Source organism: Myotis myotis, unplaced genomic scaffold (genome assembly GCF_014108235.1).
Source record: "Myotis myotis isolate mMyoMyo1 unplaced genomic scaffold, mMyoMyo1.p scaffold_m19_p_24, whole genome shotgun sequence".
NCBI lineage: Eukaryota > Metazoa > Chordata > Mammalia > Chiroptera > Vespertilionidae > Myotis > Myotis myotis.
The window spans coordinates 5,449,713-5,471,034 of NW_023416329.1; the positions used below are offsets into that span (position 1 = coordinate 5,449,713).

The window sequence follows — 21,322 nt, forward strand, 5'->3', positions numbered from 1 at the left end:
GGAAGAAATGCTCTATTAGCCATTCATGTCTGAATTCTGGTGTAGGAAGTCAATTTAAATATGGTACACATAAAAAAGAGTCATGAGACCTTTGTCACAAACAAGGCTGTGGCCAGCTATTACTCATGAGTAGCTTTTTTGAGATAAGCTATCAAGTCTGTCCTTTCTGCACTCTTCTCAAGGCCAGCGAAGAGCATTTTTGTTCCAGGGATGTACTTCTTGGGATTCTCCAAATGCTCCATCAGTGTAGCCTCTCCCCAGGCGATACCTTTGTTCTTGTTGGCATCTGTGTAAGAAAATCCAGGGGCCTGACCTGTCTTTTGCCCAAAGAGACCATGGAGATTTGGCCCAGTCCTGTGCTTGCCTCCCTTCTCCACAGTATGGCACTGGGCACACTTCTTCTTGCCCTTCTCAACATCACCTATTTTAAAATCGCTCGTTAGTCACGCGCGACATGGAGATTCCCACTCGCAAGCCAGATGTCCGGCTCTCTAACTCCTTTAGTATTCTTATTGAGTATTAGTATTCTTATTAAGATGGGATGATACTGATTTAGTTTAATCATTTTTCTAGTGATGGATATTTTTAATATCTCATGTCACTATTCTTGTGCTAAAAATAAATGTGTATTATTTGTTCTAGCACATGTACTGCTTCATAATTTTTGCTGCATTTAATGAACTTACACTTTTGCCAAAAAGCTAAGTAGCAGTATCTCTTTTTCAGCTTGGTGACCTTATCTAACAATTCTAATCTGGTGGTTTATACTCTTAGCACACTGCACAAATAAGTGATGAAGAAGAGGATGATGATGGCTGTGACATCTTCGCTGATTCTGAGAAGGAGGAGGAAGATATTGAGGACATTGAACAGAGTCCTAGACCTGTAAGAAAATATGGTTGCTACCTATTGGCAAGGTTTAGAAGTAGTACCTAAGCCTCATTCCTTGTATTGTGTTTATATTTGTAACCATCTTATTTTACATCATATTTGTATTTTCAATTACACTTTTAAAAATAATGGTTGAGCATCTCAGGTTACCTAGCCAGTATCACTTTCTGTTTCAAATGTTACAGTTTTACAAGTCAGATCATTTAAAATATATTCATTTCCAGAGTTTTAAGACCCTAATACTTCCTCCCCCGCCCCCCAAAGACTTCATGATAGTTTTCTTATACCTAGCTCTTTGAAGTATAAAAAAATAAAGAAATATGGAGCACTTCTCTTCGAAGGAACACCCATCTCAGGTGATCTGTATAGGGTGCATATGTTTATTTTTCTTTATTATTATTTTTTAATCTTTATTGTTGAAAGTATTACATATGTCTCCCTCTTCCCCTCATTGACCCCCTCCAGCCTGTTGCTGCCCCCCGCCCTAGGCCTTCACCACCCTATCATTTTTCTTTTTTTCCCCTTTATATTGAATTTATTGGGGTGACCTTGGTTAACAAAATTACTCAGCTTTCAGGTGCACAATTCCACAACACATTATCTGTGCACTGTATTGTGTGTTCATCACCTGGAGTACATCTGTTTAAATTTAATTAGTTAAACGTTGTTTTCTCATCATTTCAATTCCTTTGCCATTATTTAGAAAATTCGGTTAAATATTCAAAAGTAAACTGTATTACTTTGTATGTTACAAAAAGTGATTCTTTCGGTCTCTTCTGCCTGTAGAAAAGACCCACGTCCTTTGCTGATGAGCTGGCTGCTCGGATCAAAGTGGGTGCCACAAGCCAGATGGAAGAGGAACAAAGAGGTACTCCTCCTCCCCACCTTGAGATGAGTTAACATGGTGGTGGTGGGAAGAACGGAAACTTCTCTGAGGGCAGAGTTTTCTGTTTAGGTTTACTAAAGCACAAGGGACTTACATTGTACTTCTTATTCTGTTTTTGGTTATACTCTTTGATAACTAAACACAGTGGGCCCCCACCCCAAACGCACAAATATGTATTTATATAACATTGTATATGCAATTTCAGGGGATCAGTGGATAACGCAGAGAAGCATGGGCCCCAGATTAAGAATCCCTGGCTTAATATTTACTCCAATATCTTGACCAAATGAAACTGCACTGTACAGTGTACTCTAATGATTTAACAGGGTGGGAATATGTCAGGACAGTTCTTTCAGCAGGTGCAGACCTGTTATGCATGTGACCCTAATATGTAAGTTGAGGCTTTTTGCTTAAAAAGAGGCACCTTTGTCAGGCACTGCCTGAAGTGGTCAGGTGGAGCTGAAGTTTGAAGTTGAATGGCTTGCTCTGAGCTTAGGAGTCATGAGGATAGCAGATACATGTGTACAAAATCAATAGATAGGTACTAAGCATAGATGGAGTATGGTTAAAACTGTGACATATTCTTCAAGCCTTATCTACAGAAGCAAAACCTCAGAAGACACTGAAAGAGAAGAAGGAAAGAAGAACTCCCTCAGATGGTAGGCCTTTCTCTCAATTCATTTCTTTTAACGAAGTGCCTCCAGGGTCCTCTTTATTTTTTTGAATTAAATTTATTGTGGTGAAATTGGTTAATAAGATTATACAGGCCTCAAGTGTACAATCTTATGATGCATTATCTGTATATTGCGTTGTATGTTTACCACCCAAAGTCACATCTCTGTCACCATATTTTTGACCCCCTTTACCTTTCCTACCCCCAACCCCTTCCCTGTGGTAGCCACCATACTGTTGTCTGTCTATGAGTTTTTGTTGTTCTTTTGTTTGTTCATTTGTTGCTTTCAGTTTTATATCCTACATATGAGTGAAATCATATGGTTCTTAACTTTTCTGTGACTTACTTTGCTTAGTATGATATTCTCAAGATCCATCCATGTTGTTTCAAATGGCAATATTTCATCTTTTCTTATGGCTGAGTAGTATATATGTAACACATCCAGTCATCTGTTGAAGAACACTTCAGTTGTTTCCATGTCTTGGCCACCATGAATAATGCTGCAATGGACATAGGGGTGCATGTATCTTTATGAATAAACGAGAGGCTCGGTGCACGAATTTGTGCACTCATGGGTCCGGCTGGCAGGGGGGTGGGGCCACAGGCAATTAGCAGGCTGGCCCCGCCCCCTGGTTGAACTCCTGGTCGAAGGGACAATTTGCATATTAGCTTTTTATTATATAGGTAGGATGTTTTTGAGTTTTTCTGGTAGATAGCCAGAAGAGGGGTTGCTGGGTCATGTGGTAACACTATTCTTAATTTTTTGAGGAGCCTCCACATTGTTTTTCAGAGTGGCTGTGGCACTTTGCATTCCCATCAGCACTGAACGAGTGTTCCTTTTTCTCCACAACCTCTCCAATACTTGTTGTTACTTGTCTTGTTGATAATAGCCATTTTACCAGGTGCGAAATAGTATCTCATTGTAGTGTTTTTTTTAAATCCTCACCTGAGGATATTTTTTTTCATTGATTTTTTTGAGAGAGTGAAAGGGAGGGAGGTAGAGGAAAGAAAGAGAGAGACAGTGATGTGAGAGAGACATGGACTGGTTGTCTCCCGCACGTGCCCCAACCAGGACTGGGTATTGAACCTGCAACCAAGGTACCTGCCGTTGACTGAATTGAACCTGCAGGCCAACACTCTAACCACTGAGCAAAACTAGCCAGGGCTTTCATAATTTTGATATGCATTTCCCTAATAGCTAAAGAGGTTGAACATTTTTTCATTAATCTGTTGGCTATTCCTCTGCCTATTTTTTAATTGGCTTGTCTGTTTGGTGTTGAATTTTATGAGTTCTTTATATATGGGGATGGGAAAAAGTAGTTTTGTAGTTGTTCGTGTAGAATATAACACAGTAATTAATAAATAATACAAGAAAAAATTGCATACTCACAACTGTAAACCTAATTTTGCCTATGCCTGTATTTTGCATATTGACTTCCTGTCAGAGCTGTTGGTTGCAAATAACTTCTCCCATTTGGTTGTCTTTTTGTTTTGTTAACAATTTCCTTTGCTGTATAGAAGCTTTTTCCCTTTATTTCCTTTGCCTTTGGTGTCAAATTTATAAAATCTTCTCTATGACCAAGGAACATAAGTTTAGTACCTATGTTTTCTTTTATATAATTTACTAGAGGCCTGGTGCACAAATTCGTGCATGGGTGGAGTCCCTCGGGGTGGCTTGCGGAGATCGGGTCCCACCTCGCGCCCCCAGCCTTGCAGCCCCATAGCCCCGCCTGGCATGCTGCCTTGGCCTGGTGCTGCCCCCTCACCTGCTCCAGCATCCCGTCTGCGGGGCGATCAATCAGGGCTGGGCCTCCCGCCTGGCTCCCTCAGTGCCTGGGAGCCAGGCGGCAGGCCTCACTCCCCATCGCCACCGCTGGTTGCAGTCTGCGGGGTGATCAGTGGAGTGATAGGGCCCCTGCTCGCACCCACCTTGACCTGTCCTGCCTGCTCACCTACTCCACCATCCTGCTGCGGTCCTGCTCCCATGGGGCCTGCAGTGCCTCCATTGCTGCCCGCTGCCAGCACTGCATCACCGATGCCTGCCATGTGTTCTGCACTGCCCTCTGGTGGTCAGCACATGTCATAGCAAGTGATCGAACTCTCAGTTGAACCACTGCCCCGAGGAGGCAGGGACAATTTGCATATTAGGCTTTTATTATTTAGGATTATTTCAGGTCTTCTGTATAGGTTGTTGATCTATTTTGAGTTAATTTTTGTGAATGGTGATAAATAGTAGTGTAGTTTTATTTTTTGCATGTGGCTTTGCAGTTTTCCCAGAACCATTTATTGAAGGGCCTTTTTTTTTTTTTTTTTTAATTCAGAGAGGAAGGGAGAGGGAGAAAGAGATAGAAATAGCACTGATCAGAGAGAATCATTGATTGGCTTGTTTATGCACACCCCCTATTGGGGATGGAGCTCAACCCAGGGCATGTGCCCTGTCCGGAAATAAAACCTTGACCTCCTGGTTTGTAGGTCGACCCTCAGCCACTGAGCCACATGGGCCGGGCAAGTCTTTCTTTTTTTCATTTCATGTTTTTGGCTCCTTTGATGAAAATTATTTGCCCATATACATGTGGTTTTATTTATGGACTCTCAGTTGTGTTCCATTGGTCACTCTGTCTCTTTTTCTGCCAGTACCATGCTGTTTGGATTATTGTAGCTCTGTAGTATAATTTGAAGTCAGGTAGTGTGATACTTCCCTCTTTGTTTATTTTTCTCAGGATTGCTTTGGCCATTCGGGATCTTTTGTGGTTCTATACAAATCTGATGATTCTTTTTTGTTCTATTTCTTTATAAAATCATATTGGGATTTTTTTTAAAAAATGGTTTTGTTGATTTCAGAGAGAGAGAAATATCAATGAGAGAGAAACATCTATCTGTTGCCTCCTGCACACCCCTTACTGGGGATTGAGACTGCAACCCGAGTATGTAATCTGACTGGGAATTGAGCTTCCATCTCCTGGTGCATGGGGCAGTGCTCAACCAACTGAGCCACACTGGCTGGACCACATTGGGATTTTGGTGGCGGTTGCATTAAATCTGTGTATTGCTTTGGGTAATATGGTCATATTAACTGTGTTGATTCTTCTAATCCATAAACATGGAATATCTTTCCATTTCAATTACTGTGTCAGTCTCTTTTAATAATGCTTTATAATTTCAATATATAGGTTCTTCACATCCTTCTTTAAGTTTATTCCTAGGTATTCTTTTTGTTGCAGTTGCAAAAGGAATTTTTTTCCATTTTTTTTAATGAAGTTTCATTGTTATTATATAGGAAAGTAGTGGATATATATTTTTTAATCTTCACCTGAGGATATACAGGGTGTCTCCAAAATGTCTATAAATACTTTAGCAGCTGATAACTCAATTTTGAAAATGAAATAATTATTCAAGTGTGTATGTTTATTTTTGGGGTCACCCTATATTTTTCATTGATTCTAGAGAGAGAGGAAGGGGGAAGGAGATATACAGAGAGAAACATTGATGTGAAAGAGAAAATCATGCATCTATTGCCTCCTATATGTGCCCTGACCAGGGATTGAACCCACAACCTGGGTCTGTGCTCTGACCGGAAATCAAACCTGAGACCTTCTGGTGCATGGGATGACACTCCATCCAACTGAGCCACACCAGGCAGGACTATAGTACCTCTTCTAAAAAGCATTGTAACATCCTGCTTCTGTTTGCCTGCTGGTGATCTGACTCGAGTTTTGTGACCTTTTGTTCTGTGTTTCAGGGAATATAACTGCTTGAGTATTTCCTGTAATGGAGGTCTTCTGGCGATAAATTTCCTCAGCTCCTATATGTCTGGAAAAGCCTTTATTTCTCCTTCAGATCTAAAGGCTAACTTTGCTGGATATATTATTGTTGGCTGTTTCTCTCTTTCAGTAGTTTGAATATTTGATTCTACTCTGTCCTAACTTGTAGGGTTTCTGCTGAAAATCTGATAATAATGTAATGGGATTTTCTTTATAAGTTACTGTCTTCTTTTTTTGTGGCTGCCTTGAGAATTTTTTCTTTGCTATTAATTTTGACAGTTGTAATACAGTGTGTCTTGGAGAAGGCCTTTTTGGATTGAGGTAATTAGGTTTTCTCATTGCTTCTTGGATTCGTGGATCTAGTTCTTTTCATAGGTTTGGGAAGTTCTCATCAACTATTTGTTTGAATAGGCTCTCTGTTCTGTTCTCTTTTTTTCTTTTTCTGGTATGCCTGTTATTCCGGTATTGCTTTTTCTGATGGAGTCAGAGAGTTCTTGGAGAGTTCTTTCTTTCTTTTTTTTTTTTAATGCTCAAGTCTCTCTTCTTCTCTCTGTGTCATTTCTAGATATCTATCCTTGATATCACTAATTCTTTCCTTCATCTGGTCAGCTCTATTTTCCTAAGCTCACTAGTTCATTCTTTACCTCTCTTATTGAGTTCATCACCTCCAGAATTTGTATTTGGTTCTTTTTGAAAGTTGCGGTCTCTTTTGCAAAGTACTTGTTTTGTTTATTGATCCCATTTCTGAGTTCGTTAAACTGCCTGCCTGTGTTTTCCTGTAACTCGCTTAATTTTTTTAGAACGGCAATCTTGAATTCTCTGTCATTTGAATCACATCTCTCCATGTCTTTAAGCTTATTTTCTGGAGATTTTTTCATTTTCTTTCTGAGCTGCCTCATGACCTTGGTTACTCATGGTATTTGATGGATTTCTTTGCTGCCTAGGCATTGATGTATGGGAGGCACTTCTCCAGTACACTGATGAGAAGCCTTCCTGTTGTTCTCTAGTAGGTGACCTGGAAGCACAAGTTATTTAGTTCTCTTGCGCTACTCTTGCTCTTCAGATCTTTGTGGAGTGGCGGAAAAGATCCTGTTTCCTGGGGTGGTGGGTGTCATTTGTGTCCAGGTCCCCTGAGTCTCAAGGGACCAATCCCATGAAGGAATGTGGTGGGTGATGGGGTTCCAAATCCCAGTGCTATTCCCTGTCCCCAGATGCTGCCAGTAGTGCAGCTGTGATGGGTGGGGTTAGGGTGAGCTGGGGAAGCTGGCTGCTGCCTTTGTTGCTTTCTGTCCTGTAATAGTGACTGGCAGACCTTAGTAGCCTCTCTGTGTATCTGCACCTGACACGGGTGAGTGCAGAGTGCACCTGTTGCTAAGGGGAAACATGTTTCTGTAGTACCAAGTTCTCTGGTTTGCAGACAGTGTGCTCTGCAACCAGACACTCACTGCTATAGCTTCTTCTGGGGCCTTTTGCCAGCTTCGGGGGGGTAAAGGGAGGCGGTCAGGCTCCATGGCTTGGTTTCTCTGTCTTGAATGCTGATTGCCAGACAACCATGACTGCCCCTCAGTGCTTCATTCCTGCCATGCCACTGGTTCACCTGCAGCTCCTGCAGACGACTCCTGCAGGAATGCTCACTGTGTCTCTGCTCCTGGCTGAAGGGAGTGCCAATGGCATCCTGATTCTTTTCCTCTTTTTGGGCTGAGGCCTGCAGAGACCTCAGGGCTGCGAGCTCTGGGCTGTGTCTTTGGCATCCTCTTAATTCTTCTCTTTTCCCACCTTCTTGATTTGTTCCCATTTGCCCACCTTTAGAAGTTTTAATGCCTGATCTCTCAGATGTATTTGTGCGTTGAACAGGAATCCTTTGCTGAATTATGGCTGGTCAAGTTGTTGAAACTTTAAGGGAAGAGATTAAGGAGACCTCTCATGCTGCCATTTTTCTAACATCACCCAATTCTGTTTTTTTAGGTGTCTATTAACTCAGGAATGTCACATAATTCATGAAGTGCACTTTAAGTGCTTAACAAATGTGGTCTGTCTCTCCATTCGTTTTTTAGAGCATTTGAAAGCATGCTTTTGGAGGAGAGATAGATGGGGAGGAAAAATGCTGTGAAGATTTGATTTACTTATTTTACTAGAATGTGTAGCTGTCTTTCTGGAATTCTCTGGAAGTATAAAAACTAGGGAACTCTAGCATTTTTTAAACAAAGAATATATGCGGCTCTTTCATATTAAATAGTAATGTGTTGGTGTTTAGTCTGCCCCTTCCCTCAAATTCTTGGTAGGATGGGTCTGGAATGGTAATGGAATGATATACTTGCTTCAAAAGAAGTAAATGTAGATGAAGGGGATCAAGTACAGAACTTACCTGCTCCAGAGGTTTACAGACTTGAGGTGGGAACTGAGAGAGCCTTGTAAGAGATTGAGTGGACTGTTTAATGAGTTTTTGTTTGAAATTTCTCAGACTGCTGACATTCAAATATCCCTTGTTACATATGGTTAGGTAAACTTCATGCCACTTTCAGAGAAGTTGTAAAGGCTGACCTTTGGAATTTGAGTTCCAACCCCAGCTTACACTCTCCCTGCAAAACCTTCTTTCTGTTTGCTAGATGAAGAAGATAACTTGTTCACACCCCCCAAGCTGACCGATGAGGACTTCTCGCCATTTGGCTCTAGAGGTGGCCTGTTCAGTGGAGGGAAGGGGCTTTTTGATGATGAGGATGAGGAGGTGAGTTTTTGCTGATCTGAAGCCCTCCATAGCTGTGTCGTGGAAGAAATACACTTTGTTCCTTGAGGGGGAAAAGATGGCTTCTTAGTTGGAAGTTGCTTCTGCTTTTATATTTGGGGAGATTTTGGACTAAGAACCACAAGAGAGAAGTTGTAATATCCTGGTGCCCTTTGTTAGGTGGGGAGAGGATGGGAGAGTATTAATAGTGAACAATTTACTTGATTGGCAGTTGTTTCTTACTCTGTTCTTTTAAAATATTTTACTTAAATATTTTATTTTATTTATTAATATTTTTATTGACTTCAGAGAGGAAGGGAGAGGGAGGGAGAAATAGAAACATCAATGATGAGAGAGAATCATTGATCGGCTGCCTCCTGCACGCCCCCTACTGGAGATCGAGCCCGCAACCTTGGCATGTGCCCTTGACCAGAATGGAACCTGGGACCCTTTAGTCCATGGGCCGATGCTCTATCCACTAAACTAAACTGGCTAGGGCTTATCTCTCTATTCTTCTTCCACATTTGTAATTAATTCCTGGACAGACCTAACTTATTTAAGGGTCTGATTTTGCCATAGTCTTCACTTTGGAACTGATTTTCTGGCAAAACAATATATATGTACCTTTAAACTTTACAAGGTAGTTTTCTTTAGAAAGCCTCAAATGCAGCTACCTTTGCCTCTGCTTTTTGAATTCTGTTGTATCCATATCACAACCAGAGTGACCTCTTCGTGGAAGCCCCTCGGAGCCAAGAAGCTGGCGCCGCTCCTAACGAAGGTGAGCTTGGCCTGAGGCTCCCGTGCTGCTTTCTACAGATTTCCAAAGCGGCTCACTTCCCATGAGGAGGCGGGATCCTCGAGGTTGTTCCCAGACCTGCTGTTTTGTTAGGCAAGAAACTTGTGTTTGCCTTGGTCTAGTTGAAAGTAGTTTATTTGCACTAATTCTTGCCTTAGAAAAAAACAGAGTACCAACTGTAAACCCACACCACAATTTTACCTCTTAGAGTATTTTCCTGTTTGATTTTATGAATGTCTATCAGTATTGAGGATATTTTAATTTAATCAACTTAAAGAAACATTCCTAAAATTCTGCGTGGAAATTGAGATCAGTAATTCCCCAACCAAGTGTGCATTATAATCTGGACTTTTTAAAAAGCACACAAAAAAATTTAAAATCTTACAAATGGTATTCCTTTAGATCTGTGGTAGTTCTTGGGGGTTGGGAATTAGTTATTTTAAGCAACTTGGTCTCCTCAGGCCACAAGTTGTTGGATTTGGGGCTTGCTACGATGCTGCCTTGATTGTCGTAGTTCCTGCTCTCCACTTTTTGGCATCGGTGACTTGCCTCTTTCCTTTGTTCCTGGTATTGTCTTCATTTTTTTCATTGATGTTTTCACTTTTTGCTTTTTTTCCTTGTTCATTCTCACGAACAGGAATGGGCAGAGGGGCACTGTGGGGAAGCCCCGCTTGCTCTGTCCCTGCCCCCACTGCTCTGCAGCCAACCCCGTCTGCCCAGGCACAGTGATTTTCCATGGCAGTCGCCACTGAGAAGGCATTAGTACCAAGAAAGTAGTCGTCAGTAGAGAAGATACTAAGGAATTTTAAAATGCCTCTTTTGGGAAAAGTTAGCTCTAATGGGCCTTTTAGTAGCTATTTATCATGTTGCATATATTTTAGGAAGGTGCATTTAACAAGAAAAGTTACTTTCTTTGTTGAAATGGTTATCTCATTCTTTCTCATTTTAGTGTCTTCATCCTCCAAACCCGGAAAGAAGATTCCAGCTGGAGCAGTTTCTGTATTTTTAGGTATCATTGTAGGGTTTGTTTTTTAGAAACTATATAAGAATTATCCTGTCATTTTTGAAATTGCCGTTTTCTGAGGGCAGGCTGGGGAGTAGGAGGAGCTTCGGAAGGCATGGAGCGGCTTACAGAAAGAGCGCAGGCCCTGGGGTTAGCTCTGATCCTCTTAGAAGTCAGTGACCTTGGATCTTTTTATGTTTGAGTGACCAGGTGGTTCTGCATCGTGGGACATCTTTTGCAGAAAAGGATCAAAGTTTTGGGTCCTGTTCCTGTATTTAGTGGGTGCACTGAAATGAAAGGTCTTGGTGGTAGTAGTGGTGGTTTTTTCTATGAAGTCAGAAGGCTCACCCACACTGGCTCACAGCCGGCTTTCGTGTTTCTCTACCCACAGGGGACACTGATGTGTTGGGTGCAGCGTCTGCTCCGTCACTGAAGGAGCCCCAGAAGCCCCAGCAGCCCCAGAAGCCCCAGCAGCCCACTCCAGGGAAGCGCTTGTACCTCCCATCCACGGGCCTCTTTGATGAGGACGACGACGATGACTTTTTTGCAGCGTCCTGTAGCAAACCCTCCAAGACAGGTGCTTGTTCCAGGCTGGTTTTGGATTTTGCCAGGAAAATAATATTGACCTAAAAAGGCATGAAGCTCCTCTAGTTCATAGCTCTTATAGGATCAGAACCCGTCCCCAATATTCCTCTCATAGAGTTGTTTCATTTCTGCTTTTGTGGTTACAGTACCTTGGAGGTCTCTGTTTTATGAACTAATCTTTTCTGCTTTGAAGACTAATAGCTAGGAATTCTTCCTTAGAGTTCTAGTTCTCACACAGGTTGTGTGAGGCAATCACACTTTCTCCAGCAGTCCTTAGTAAACTCCGAACAGAATGCCAGGCTAGCTGTTTATTTCCCAGCTTCTCTTTTGCTCCTAAAAGCCCAGGTAACCTTGACTTTTCCTTGTATGACAGGTTTTCCAGCCCCGTAGCCACTTCAGCTCTCTTTCTGTCTTCTCCCTCAAATTTAAGCCACATGTTCATGAAATCACTCCTTTAAATCAGGTCTTTAATGTGCAGATGATCTCCTGAGTTCGTCATCATCGTGCAGGTTCTGATTCAGGGTTGTAGGATGCGGTCCTCGATTCTGCATTTCTAACCAGCTCCCTGGTTGGTTTGTGAGAGATTGTTGGTTTGTGGGTTGCACTAGCTCCCTTTTCAGTGGGAGGTGTGGAAGGTAAGGGTAGAAGCAGAAAGTGAGAGAAATAATTTCTTTTTATTGTAGAAAGAGTGCAAACGGATGCATAATCCACTCAGATCTAAGCCACCTGAAATGGCAGTGAATGCAGGCAGACGTTCCTCGTGACATGGGTGGTCTCTCACTGTAGTGCAAGCGTGTCAAACTCAAAGCTAACTCAGGCCAAATAAACAAGGTTTAAGTTTATGTGGGCTGCAAGAAAACAAAAGCTTCAATTTTCATAGAAACATAGGTTTATTTCTATAGAGACATGCTGAATACAAAGGGCTGAAATAAATGAATAATCGCTAACATAAAATAATAGAACATTTTAATAAAAGTTAATATTTCTTCTTGAACATTAACTTACCAGACATTGAATAACTGCACAAATTAATAAGTGTAACGCAAATAAACCTATTTTTCTTGTTCTCCGAAAGCAAATTACTTCCTGTTGAGCACACCAAACAAGTCAGTACAAGACTAATGACATGGCAATCAGCTGCTGCAATATCCGCTGCTAGTATTAGTGGAGAGAAGTGGTGTGCCTGTGCGTAAGGCACCTAAGGGAAATGAATGCAACACGATTATAGTAATCAAGCTATTAGCAGACATTGTAGTTCGTTATTAATAACTAGAGGCCTAGTGCACAAAGTTCGTGCATGGGTAGGGTCCCTAGCGACTGTTGGCTGTGGGCTGGGGCCTCCCTTCCCAGGCTGCCGGCTGCCAGCTGGGGCCTTCCTTTGTTCTGCGCTGGTAGTCAGTGCACGTCATAGTGAGCAATCGAACTCCCAAGGGGACACTTTGTATATTAGGCATATGCATATATATATATATATATATATATATATATATATCAGGATATTGCAAAAATTAGTTAGGAAATTTTTATTAAAACGTTTCTTATATACCGTTATATTGGCTGGGCCGCAAAAATATTGGTTGTGAGCTGCGAGTTTGACACGCTCGCTGTAGAGGACGTCACTGAGAACTGGTGTGAAATCACAGATGAGTTGATGCCCCTTTCTTGGTCAGCTGATGAGTCATTGCCCTCATTTCAGTAACACACAGCTCATTCAGTGCAGCAGTGCCTGTGGGAGTGCAAGGCTGGGAACCACCCAAATACTCATCAGTAGGGTGAATGATGGTCCTTCCATTCAGTGGAGTTTCGTGAACCTGCTAAAAAGAAAGAGGTCTATGTCTGTTGACATGGCAGGATACCCAAGGTCATTAATTGAAAAATGCAAATTGTAAGATGTGTTGTTCAAATTATACTATCATTTTTAGCCTTATTTGTGAATGTCTAGAGTTAATACATTAGTATATCCTTTTGGAGAATCAGAAGCTTATATACCCTACTTCCAATGGCTGTTGTGTTTGGGTGGGAAAGTAGAGTTTTGGGGAAGATTTCAGTATTTGCTTTTATATAATTTGATTTTTTAAAAGCAAGAGCTGACCTTCATTTCTCAGCTTCCTAGAGTAATTGACTCTTTTTTTTTTAATAGGGGAATTTAAAAAAATGTTTTTATTGATTTTAGAGAAAAAGGGAGAGGGAGAGAAAAACATGTGTTGGCTGCCTCCTGCACACGCCCTACTGGGGATCAAGCCCGCCATCCAGGCATGTGCCCTGACTGGAATTTGAACAAGCAAACTTTTGGTGCATGGGATGATGCTCAACCAGCTGAGCCACACCGGCCAGGACTAGAGTGATTGACTTTTAAAAGATCTTTCTGTAGGTCTCTCTTTACTTTTATGTCAGCCAAGCACCGGCCGCTGTTGCTTGGATCAGTGCGTAAACCACGTGGTTAAACTGTCTATCCTGTGTTTCATTTGAGCTGCTGTTATGTTTTTTGAAAAATTCCAATCTAGTCCTCTTCATATTTCCTCATAACTAAGAAATAACATACTTTCTAAATGTATTCTTTGTGAGGGAAGAATTTTTAATGTGTGAATTTTATGGTGGGATATTTTGCCTTACTGTAATTTTGTGCTGTGATATATTTTAAAGACAAAATCAAATCCACTGCCAACATCTTTGATGAGGAGGAAGGAGATCTGTTCAAGGAGCAAGTAGTGACTTTGCCAGAAGCCGCTGTGAAGCAGACAGATGACAGTAAAGCAGGAGGGGAAGGAAAGGTGAGCGAGGGGGAAGACTGCACATGGCAGTGTTGATCTGGGACATCTTGTTCATTCGTATGGAGCCCAGAGGGGAAGTACTGTTTCTTTCACGTTTATAGTGAGGAACTGCAGGAAGTTGGGAGAGTACAATGAACACCCAAAGAACTGCCACCAAGATGCAGCAGTTGGTAGGATTTTGCCTTACCAGTTGTTTTGACATCCATTGATGATCTTTTACCTGAACCAGTCATTGTGTTAAAGGGTACAAAATGATGTTTTTCCAGTTCTTGCACATCTTCTACTTTTGTTAGCTGGCATTCTTCGGAACAGAAGAGCATTTTCTCCTCCTCTCCTGCTTTTTTAGTATCGGTATAGGACCATGGATGTGTTAGAATCTGTGAGCATCGTAGCTGTTTTTGATGCTCACAGGTTATATTATTGACCTATGATTGGCCACTGGGCTGCATCCCCCTCAGTCTTTAAGCTCCTCTGGCTGCTTCTCCTTCCCTTTGCTGTCCTGCACACCTTGACCTTTCTAAAGCACCTCTGTGTCATGTCTTTGCTATGAAACCCTGACCTTCCCACTGGCGACCACCTAGGTCCCAGCATGCAGAACCTGGCATGCTCCTCGGGCGGCCCTTCCTGTGCTGGCTCCAGCTGTGCTGTCCCACTGTGTGCTTTATGAGGTGGGCAGCCTGTCCTACTCTCTGGTCTCCCAGGTGTGCCGACTGCTTTTCTCTTGCTCTTGTCTCCTCACATGGACTCTCTGCCTGGAATGTCCTCGCTGTACCTACTAGTAGACATGGCCCATGTCTAGGCCTTGTCTGTCCTGAGAAATTTACTTTGTCAAGGAATTGTTTCTTTCCTCTTTCCTAACTTAACCAATTTGGAAATTCTTTCTCATGACACTTCTTATTTTGAGTTCATGGTTTGTATGAACTTGATATAGGCCCAAGCTGCTTTATTCTAGCAGAGACTCAATACGTTTTCTGAATGAATAATTGAATACACTCTCATTTCCAGGCATCTTGTTCGTTAACTCTCAATTTTTTTCCCCCCCAACAAAGGTTACCCTGCCTTCCAACAAAAGTCTTAAGCTCTTGTCAGAAACAAAGACTCAAAAAGGTTTATTTTCAGATGAGGAAGACACTGAGGTAAGGAGTTATTTTTTAGTTCTGGGAATTGGTCCGTGGATATTACATTTGAAACTATTTTTGAATCAGGATTTTCTCAGTTGAGGTACAAGACTTTTTATTATATTGTTTAGTTCTTCCTTTGACATTAATCTCTTGAGAATACATGGTCCCTTTTTAAAATTTTATTGATTTGAGAGAGAGAGAAACAAACATGGATTTGTTGTTCCACTTACTTATGCATTCATTGGTTGCCTCTTGTATGTGCTCTGACCAGGGATCAAACCTGCAACCTTGGTGTATCAGGATGATGCTCTAACTAACCGAGCCACCCGGCCAGGGAATACAGTCTTTAGAAAGCAATATATATACAATAGTTTTCACTCTTGGGTTTGAATCCAGCACATCTTCTGGGAGGAAAATACTTTGTCTTCAGAATGCTCAAATTTTAGGCTATTTGTTGACCTTCAAGCAGTGAGGTACCTAACTTGTCCCGGAATGGAAATCTACACACTGCTTCCTTTTTTGGTGTTCTCACTAAAATGTGGGCTTAGTGATGAAGGGATGGGCCTCCTGGCACAGCTTTTTACTTGGTAGCTGGTCACAGTTTGTGGCCGGCACTGTTTGCGAACAACCTCAGTCCTCCAGGCATGCGCCCGGGAGCCCCTTTTCAATGGAGTAACACTACCACTCTGAGGCGTCACTGCTGCTTCTGACTCCCACAGGCCTTGGTCCTTTGAGAACAAACTTTAGACCAGGCTTTTAGGGAGTCAGAGACCTGTATGAGAATGTAATGGGCCGTAATCAGTCCCCTTCACAGAAAAATATGTGGACATGGCAGAAATTTGCGTTTAAGTTTGGATTCTGTAAACTTTGAGTTAAACTGTAGTGGTTACTTTGCACTAATGGCCAGCATGAGCATGCAGCTCTTTGTGAGTAGAGTGGTTACCGTAGATACAAATGGAACCTTTGGGGGTTGTACTTCACTCGTGTCCAGTGTACAGAAGATTGGAATCAGCCAAAATCCAGTTAGGCCAAATGACACGTGAGCACAGCATGATGGGGCCTCACACTCTGGTCTGATCCTGAGCTCCCGCTTCCAGGTCTTTGTGCTGGCTCCTGCCCCTCTGGGAATGCTCTTCCCAGAATTCAGAGGGCTAGCGTCCACTTTCCCCAGTTCCCTGTGAGGCCTCCCCCGATGACCCTTGGCATAATCGCAGGCCCGCCAGCACACACCACACCACTCCAGAGCCCCTCTTCTGTTTCATTGTTCTTCACAGTATATTTTGCCAGGTGACGTTTCACATCTACTCATGCATTGTCTCTGTCCCAACTAGAAAGCTCCGTGAAGATAGAACGTTTGTTCCTGCCCTTACCCCTAATGCCTACACTAGTGATTGGCACTTGGTCAGCCCTCAAAGAGTCGTCAACTACATAAAAAAAAGAAAACGTGTGCACTTTTAGTGACTTAACAGGTGTTCCATTACTTACTGCTATGAAATAAATTGCTCCAAAACTTAGGGACTTAAAACATCAATAAGGCCTAGCCAGTTTGGCTCAGACTGGGGATGAAGGGTTCTGGGTTTGATTCTGGTCTAGGCACATGCCTGGGTTTCGGGCTCTATCTCCAGTGTGGGACGTGCAGGAGGCAGCCAATCAGTATTCTCTCCCATCATTGATGTTTCCACCTCTCTCTCCGTCTCTCTTCCTCTCTGAAATCAAGGTAAATATTTTTAAAAAATAAGTTTTATTACCTCTTATGGTTCTAGAAGTTGACTCGGCTCAGCTAGACACTTTTTATTTAGGGTCACATGTGGGTCCTAGTGTGAAGGTGGCTGGGCTGAGAGTCAGCTCCCTGGTTCTGGTGCCTGGGCGGGAAAGACTCAGATAGCGGGGGCACTGGAGGCACAGGCACCCTCTGTGCCGTCTCCAGCACAGCAGCTTCTGGGAAATTGGCTTCTTACGTGGTGGCCCAGAGCTTTAAAGTGCGATTCCCGGGAGCTGCCCTGAGGCTGTACTTGCCACCTCTGCTGCGTTCTGTTGAGGCAATCGCAAAGGCCCTCCCAGGTTCCAGGGTAGGGACACAGACTCCATTTCTTGATGGTAGGAGCATAAAATAATTTTCAGACAGGTTTTTTTTTTTTTAATCCTCACTCAAGGATATATTTTATTGATTTTGAGAGAGAGAGAGAGAGAGAGAGAGAGAGAGACATATCAATGTTAGAAATGTCGATCAGTTGCCTCCCACATGTGCCCTGACTAGGAATCTGCAACTTAGGTATGTGTCCTGACTGGGAATCGAACCCACAGCCTTTTTGGTGTATGGGACAGCACTCCAACCAACTGAGCCATCAGCCAGAGCCAGACAGGCTTTTATTATTATTATTATTATTTTTAAAATATATTTTTATTGATTTCAGAGAGAAGGGAGAGGGAGAGATAGAAACATCAATGATGAGAGAGAATCATTGATCAGCTGCTCCCCGCACCCTCCTCACTGGGGATTGAGCCCACAACCTGGGCATATGTGCCCTTGACTGGAATCGAACCCAGGACCCTTCAGTCCACAGGCCGATGCTCTATCCACTGAGCCAAACTGGCCAGGGCGAGGCAGGTTTTTAAAACCACCACTGAACGCTTTGTTCCATGTGCAGCATCATAGATTGTTTTTACTGGGTACTGCCCGGTGCTGAGACCTGGAGAAGTAAAACATAGAAGATAGGCCTTGGCCCCGAAGGGCGGGTTCTTTACTCCTGCCTGTCTCAAGTGTAGAGCTCAAGCTCCCCCTGGAGATCATTGTGGGGACATGTTTGAGGTAATGGAAAAGCACTCTTTCCAGGAAGATGCTAGTCAAGGTCCAAAGCCAGGTTGTTGAAATTTGCTTTTGTTCTTTGTTTTGGTTTATTTCCTTGTTTAATTTGAAAGCAACAGAGCCCTTTCCTTAAGTGAATCCTACCAGGGTGTAAAATGCAGGAGAGGATAAGGAGGCCCAGAACTCACCCTCTGAGGCCCCTTGTCCCTAAACAGACCCGGGGGGCGCCGTGGGTCCCAGGTGAGGACCACCGGACTGAACTGCGCTCTTCTCAGTTAGTGAACCTATTGGGCCTGTATTTGAGGAGTGCACATTGATTCCCTAATGAGAAGTTTGTCTGAAAAGGTCTCAGAAACTTAGGTTCTTGTCCTGTTTAATTGTCTGGCCTCTTGTGTATTGAAGTTTCTTGAAGGAACAGTTGTTCTATTTTATGTTAAATTCATGCTGCTCAACGTGCAGGTCTTTCTTTGCATTAAGGTTAACGTTTTGAAATTTTCTTCAAATATACCATATTTTTTAACAGTTTGCAACATCTACTGTAGTTCAAATAGAATACCAAACATTTAAAAATAAAAATTGAATATGTATTTATTTAAAAGAAATAATACTATACTTTTACAAGAGTAGCAAATATTATACTCTTATTTGTTACTAAATAAAAGAGTCATAGATTTAGTAATTTGGGAACCTGGCTTCTGTTCCCATTATGGAATCTGTTCAGTCCCTCTGATTCTTTGGACAGAAAAAGGAAGTCATTCTTATTTTTAGCATGGTAGGAGGTGGATGGAAACTTTCTCCTTGCCTAAAGTCGTCCCTGTGGGAGGCCAAGCCAAAGCAAGTAGGGGCTCCCAAACCCCTGGGCCCAGTGAGGCGCCTGGAGTTGTGTGGTCACTTCCTCCTCACAGCCAGGTATTCGTGCTGCATGCAGCAGGGCAGACTCAGACGCGTGTTCCTCCAGGACGGGTTCGGCGAGCTCCCGTCTGACAGACCTGGACCACTGCAGCTGCAGTGGCTTAGTTGTTTGTGTTTCATATGTAACCGATGCTGTAAAACTATAGATCTTGTTTACCAGGAACTTTCATCTTGATCCAACAGGATTTGTTTTCTTCTCAAAATGTGAGCAAGTCGAAAGATGCATCTCTCCTGGCTAGCAAACTCCCCACGTCAGTCTCGCTTTTTGATGATGAAGAAGAAGAGGTAAACATTGTTATTGCAACACAAGATAATCAAGTCTTTTTATTATTAGGAAACTGTTGCTGATGTAGCTTTATGGCCAGGGGGTCAGTCAGTAGATCAGGGTGATGGGGAAGCACTCAAGCCATCTGACAGGCTTACCTAACCAAACTGTCGGATTTTATTTCAGCCATCCTTTCTTAGGTCCTCTTAGCTATACAGTGGGAGGGACATTAGACTCTTGATCCAGGTTGTGTGGAAGGCTTTGTAGAGTTCACTTTAAAAGCCTGCCTTTAGGAAATGCTTTTTAATATGTATTTTTTTATTTCAGAGAGGAAGGGGGAGAGAGAGAGAGAGAGAGAGAAACATCAATGATGAGAGCGAATCATTGATTGGCTGCCTCCTGCACGCCCCCTACTGGGGATAGAGCCCGCAACCCAGGCATGTGCCCTTGACCTGAATCGAACCCAGGACCCTTCAGCCCACAGGCCAACACTCTATCCACTGAGCCAAACTGGCTAGGGCAGGAAATGCTTTATAGAGGATGGACCTGTTATACCCAGTGGTCTACTAGAATGTCTTGGTTAAAGGGGGAGCAAGAGGAGAAGGCAGCCATGTCCTCCTCACCTTGCTTTTCTTTCCCACCCTGGATGAGAGCGAGTGGGGGAAGTAAGAGGGAAGACCAAGCGAACCTTCATCCTTATGCAGTTCTGTGCCATGCTAAGCTCCTCAGCCTGGCCTCAGACCTCTGCGTTCATGTCCTAGCTCCACCACTTGCAAGTCAGGGGCCTTGGTCAAGTAACTTGACCTTTCTGAATCTCATGGCTCAGTGGTAAGTAGGGTCATTGTGACAGCTGACACAACTCATGTGCAGCCATTGGCACCGAGCCTGGCACAGTAAGTGCGCCGTAAATATGTATCCACACTGGATGCCTTGCCTGCCTTCCCACACTCTCTTTTCAGGCTCTCTTCATCGATACTTACATTTCAGACTGTTCACCTGCTGTGTATACTCTTAGGGCTATTCCTCTCGGACTCTGGTTCAGGCCCTCTGATGGTTTTGTTAGTCTTACCTAAATAAAGGTACCTTAATAGGCACCTCTGGAGTGTGTGACAGTACAAAAATGTACCAACGCCTTTGAACCTATAAGAGTCGGTTCTTTGTGGGTCAGTGATTTTATTTAGTAAACTATTTCTTGTTTGTATTATCTCTTTAAAATGAACCAGAAACCCCAGTCGTTCCTTCCCTCTGCCCCAGGTATGTGTAACGGAGTGGAGAGCGCTCCGTGTTTCTCTCTTTTATCCATTGCTCCAGTTTGTGACTCATAGAAAGGAAGGTGCAGATTTCTGGCTGTGCAGGTGCTGTCCTGCTCTCCTGGCAGGTGCGGCCATGGCCTCCTTAGTAAGCCAGAGAGCCTGCCTGCCGGGTGCGGCCACGTGTCCTCCTATTTCTGTGACCTTGCCTCACGTCACTCCCTCTAATGCTCCCTCCCAGGTGTCCGCCTTGGGTTCTGTGGAATGTTCCCTTTGTGGATGGAGAGTACACTGAGAGACTATTACAGACTGTTGTAGGCTTATATGTGAGACAAGTGGGGTTACTAGCATTTTGTGCCCCCCCCGCCCCACAAAATATCTATTTTGTACCTGACTAGAGATTTATTCTCTAACAATTTGACATGAGATTATCATAAGTTTTTTGTTTTACATGTATAAAGTTGTCATACTCTTCTGCCATTTGTTTTTCTAGGATAATCTTTTTGGGGCTACAGCTGCCAAGAAGCAAGCATCATCTCTACCAACTCTGAGCCAAGAGAAAGCAAAACTCTCTGAGCCCCCCAAAAAGAAAGCATCTGCCTTGCTGTTCAGCAGCGACGAGGAGGTGGGTGGGAAGTCTCCCCGCAGGAGCAGGTGCTGTTGGAGTAAGAGTCAGGCTGTCCTGAGCATTTTCTTTCTACACCTGCTTTATGTCTAGTGAAGTTCAGCCACTAGAGACTGTTTGCAGCACTTGAAGAAAGATAGTCCAGTATATTAAACTAAAGGGCATCTTTTTAAAAAGGGTTAAAAATAAAATAAGTATGGCCCTTGCCATAACCGATTTGGCTATGCGGATAGAGCGTCAGCCTGCGGACTGAGG

The 21,322-nt window shown here is 43.0% G+C and overlaps 2 protein-coding genes across 7 annotated transcripts in view; one reads left to right on the plus strand and one right to left on the minus strand.

Moving 5' to 3' along the window:
* LOC118679325 (WASH complex subunit 2A-like) overlaps positions 1-21,322 on the plus strand; it is a 72,153-nt gene that overhangs the window by 23,945 nt on the left and 26,886 nt on the right. For 3 of the 6 annotated variants that reach the window (XM_036355922.1, XM_036355924.1, XM_036355923.1), the window contains 11 exons: positions 775-885; positions 1,678-1,759; positions 2,368-2,436; positions 8,818-8,936; positions 9,654-9,711; positions 10,679-10,738; positions 11,124-11,309; positions 13,961-14,088; positions 15,138-15,224; positions 19,111-19,212; positions 20,936-21,067. In XM_036355922.1, coding sequence (XP_036211815.1) covers positions 775-885; positions 1,678-1,759; positions 2,368-2,436; positions 8,818-8,936; positions 9,654-9,711; positions 10,679-10,738; positions 11,124-11,309; positions 13,961-14,088; positions 15,138-15,224; positions 19,111-19,212; positions 20,936-21,067 — 1,134 coding nt within the window. The remainder of the gene's footprint in view (positions 1-774; positions 886-1,677; positions 1,760-2,367; positions 2,437-8,817; positions 8,937-9,653; positions 9,712-10,678; positions 10,739-11,123; positions 11,310-13,960; positions 14,089-15,137; positions 15,225-19,110; positions 19,213-20,935; positions 21,068-21,322) is intronic. The other 3 variants (XM_036355925.1, XM_036355926.1, XM_036355927.1) reach the window with 2 other exon arrangements.
* Positions 120-565, minus strand: LOC118679308 (cytochrome c-like). Its single transcript, XM_036355895.1, has 2 exons — positions 469-565; positions 120-421 (listed from the first exon to the last, which is right to left on the minus strand). Exons 1-2 carry the CDS (start codon positions 563-565, stop codon positions 120-122), a joined length of 399 nt encoding a protein of 132 aa, XP_036211788.1.

Coding starts and splice junctions, on each gene's coding strand:
- LOC118679308 (XM_036355895.1), bottom strand. CDS start 565: ATGATTAAACTAAATCAGTATCATCCCATCTTAATAAGAATACTAATA. Junction 422..468: donor GCCGGACATCTGGCTTGCGA/GTGGGAATCTCC, acceptor ATTTTAAAATAG/GTGATGTTGAGAAGGGCAAG.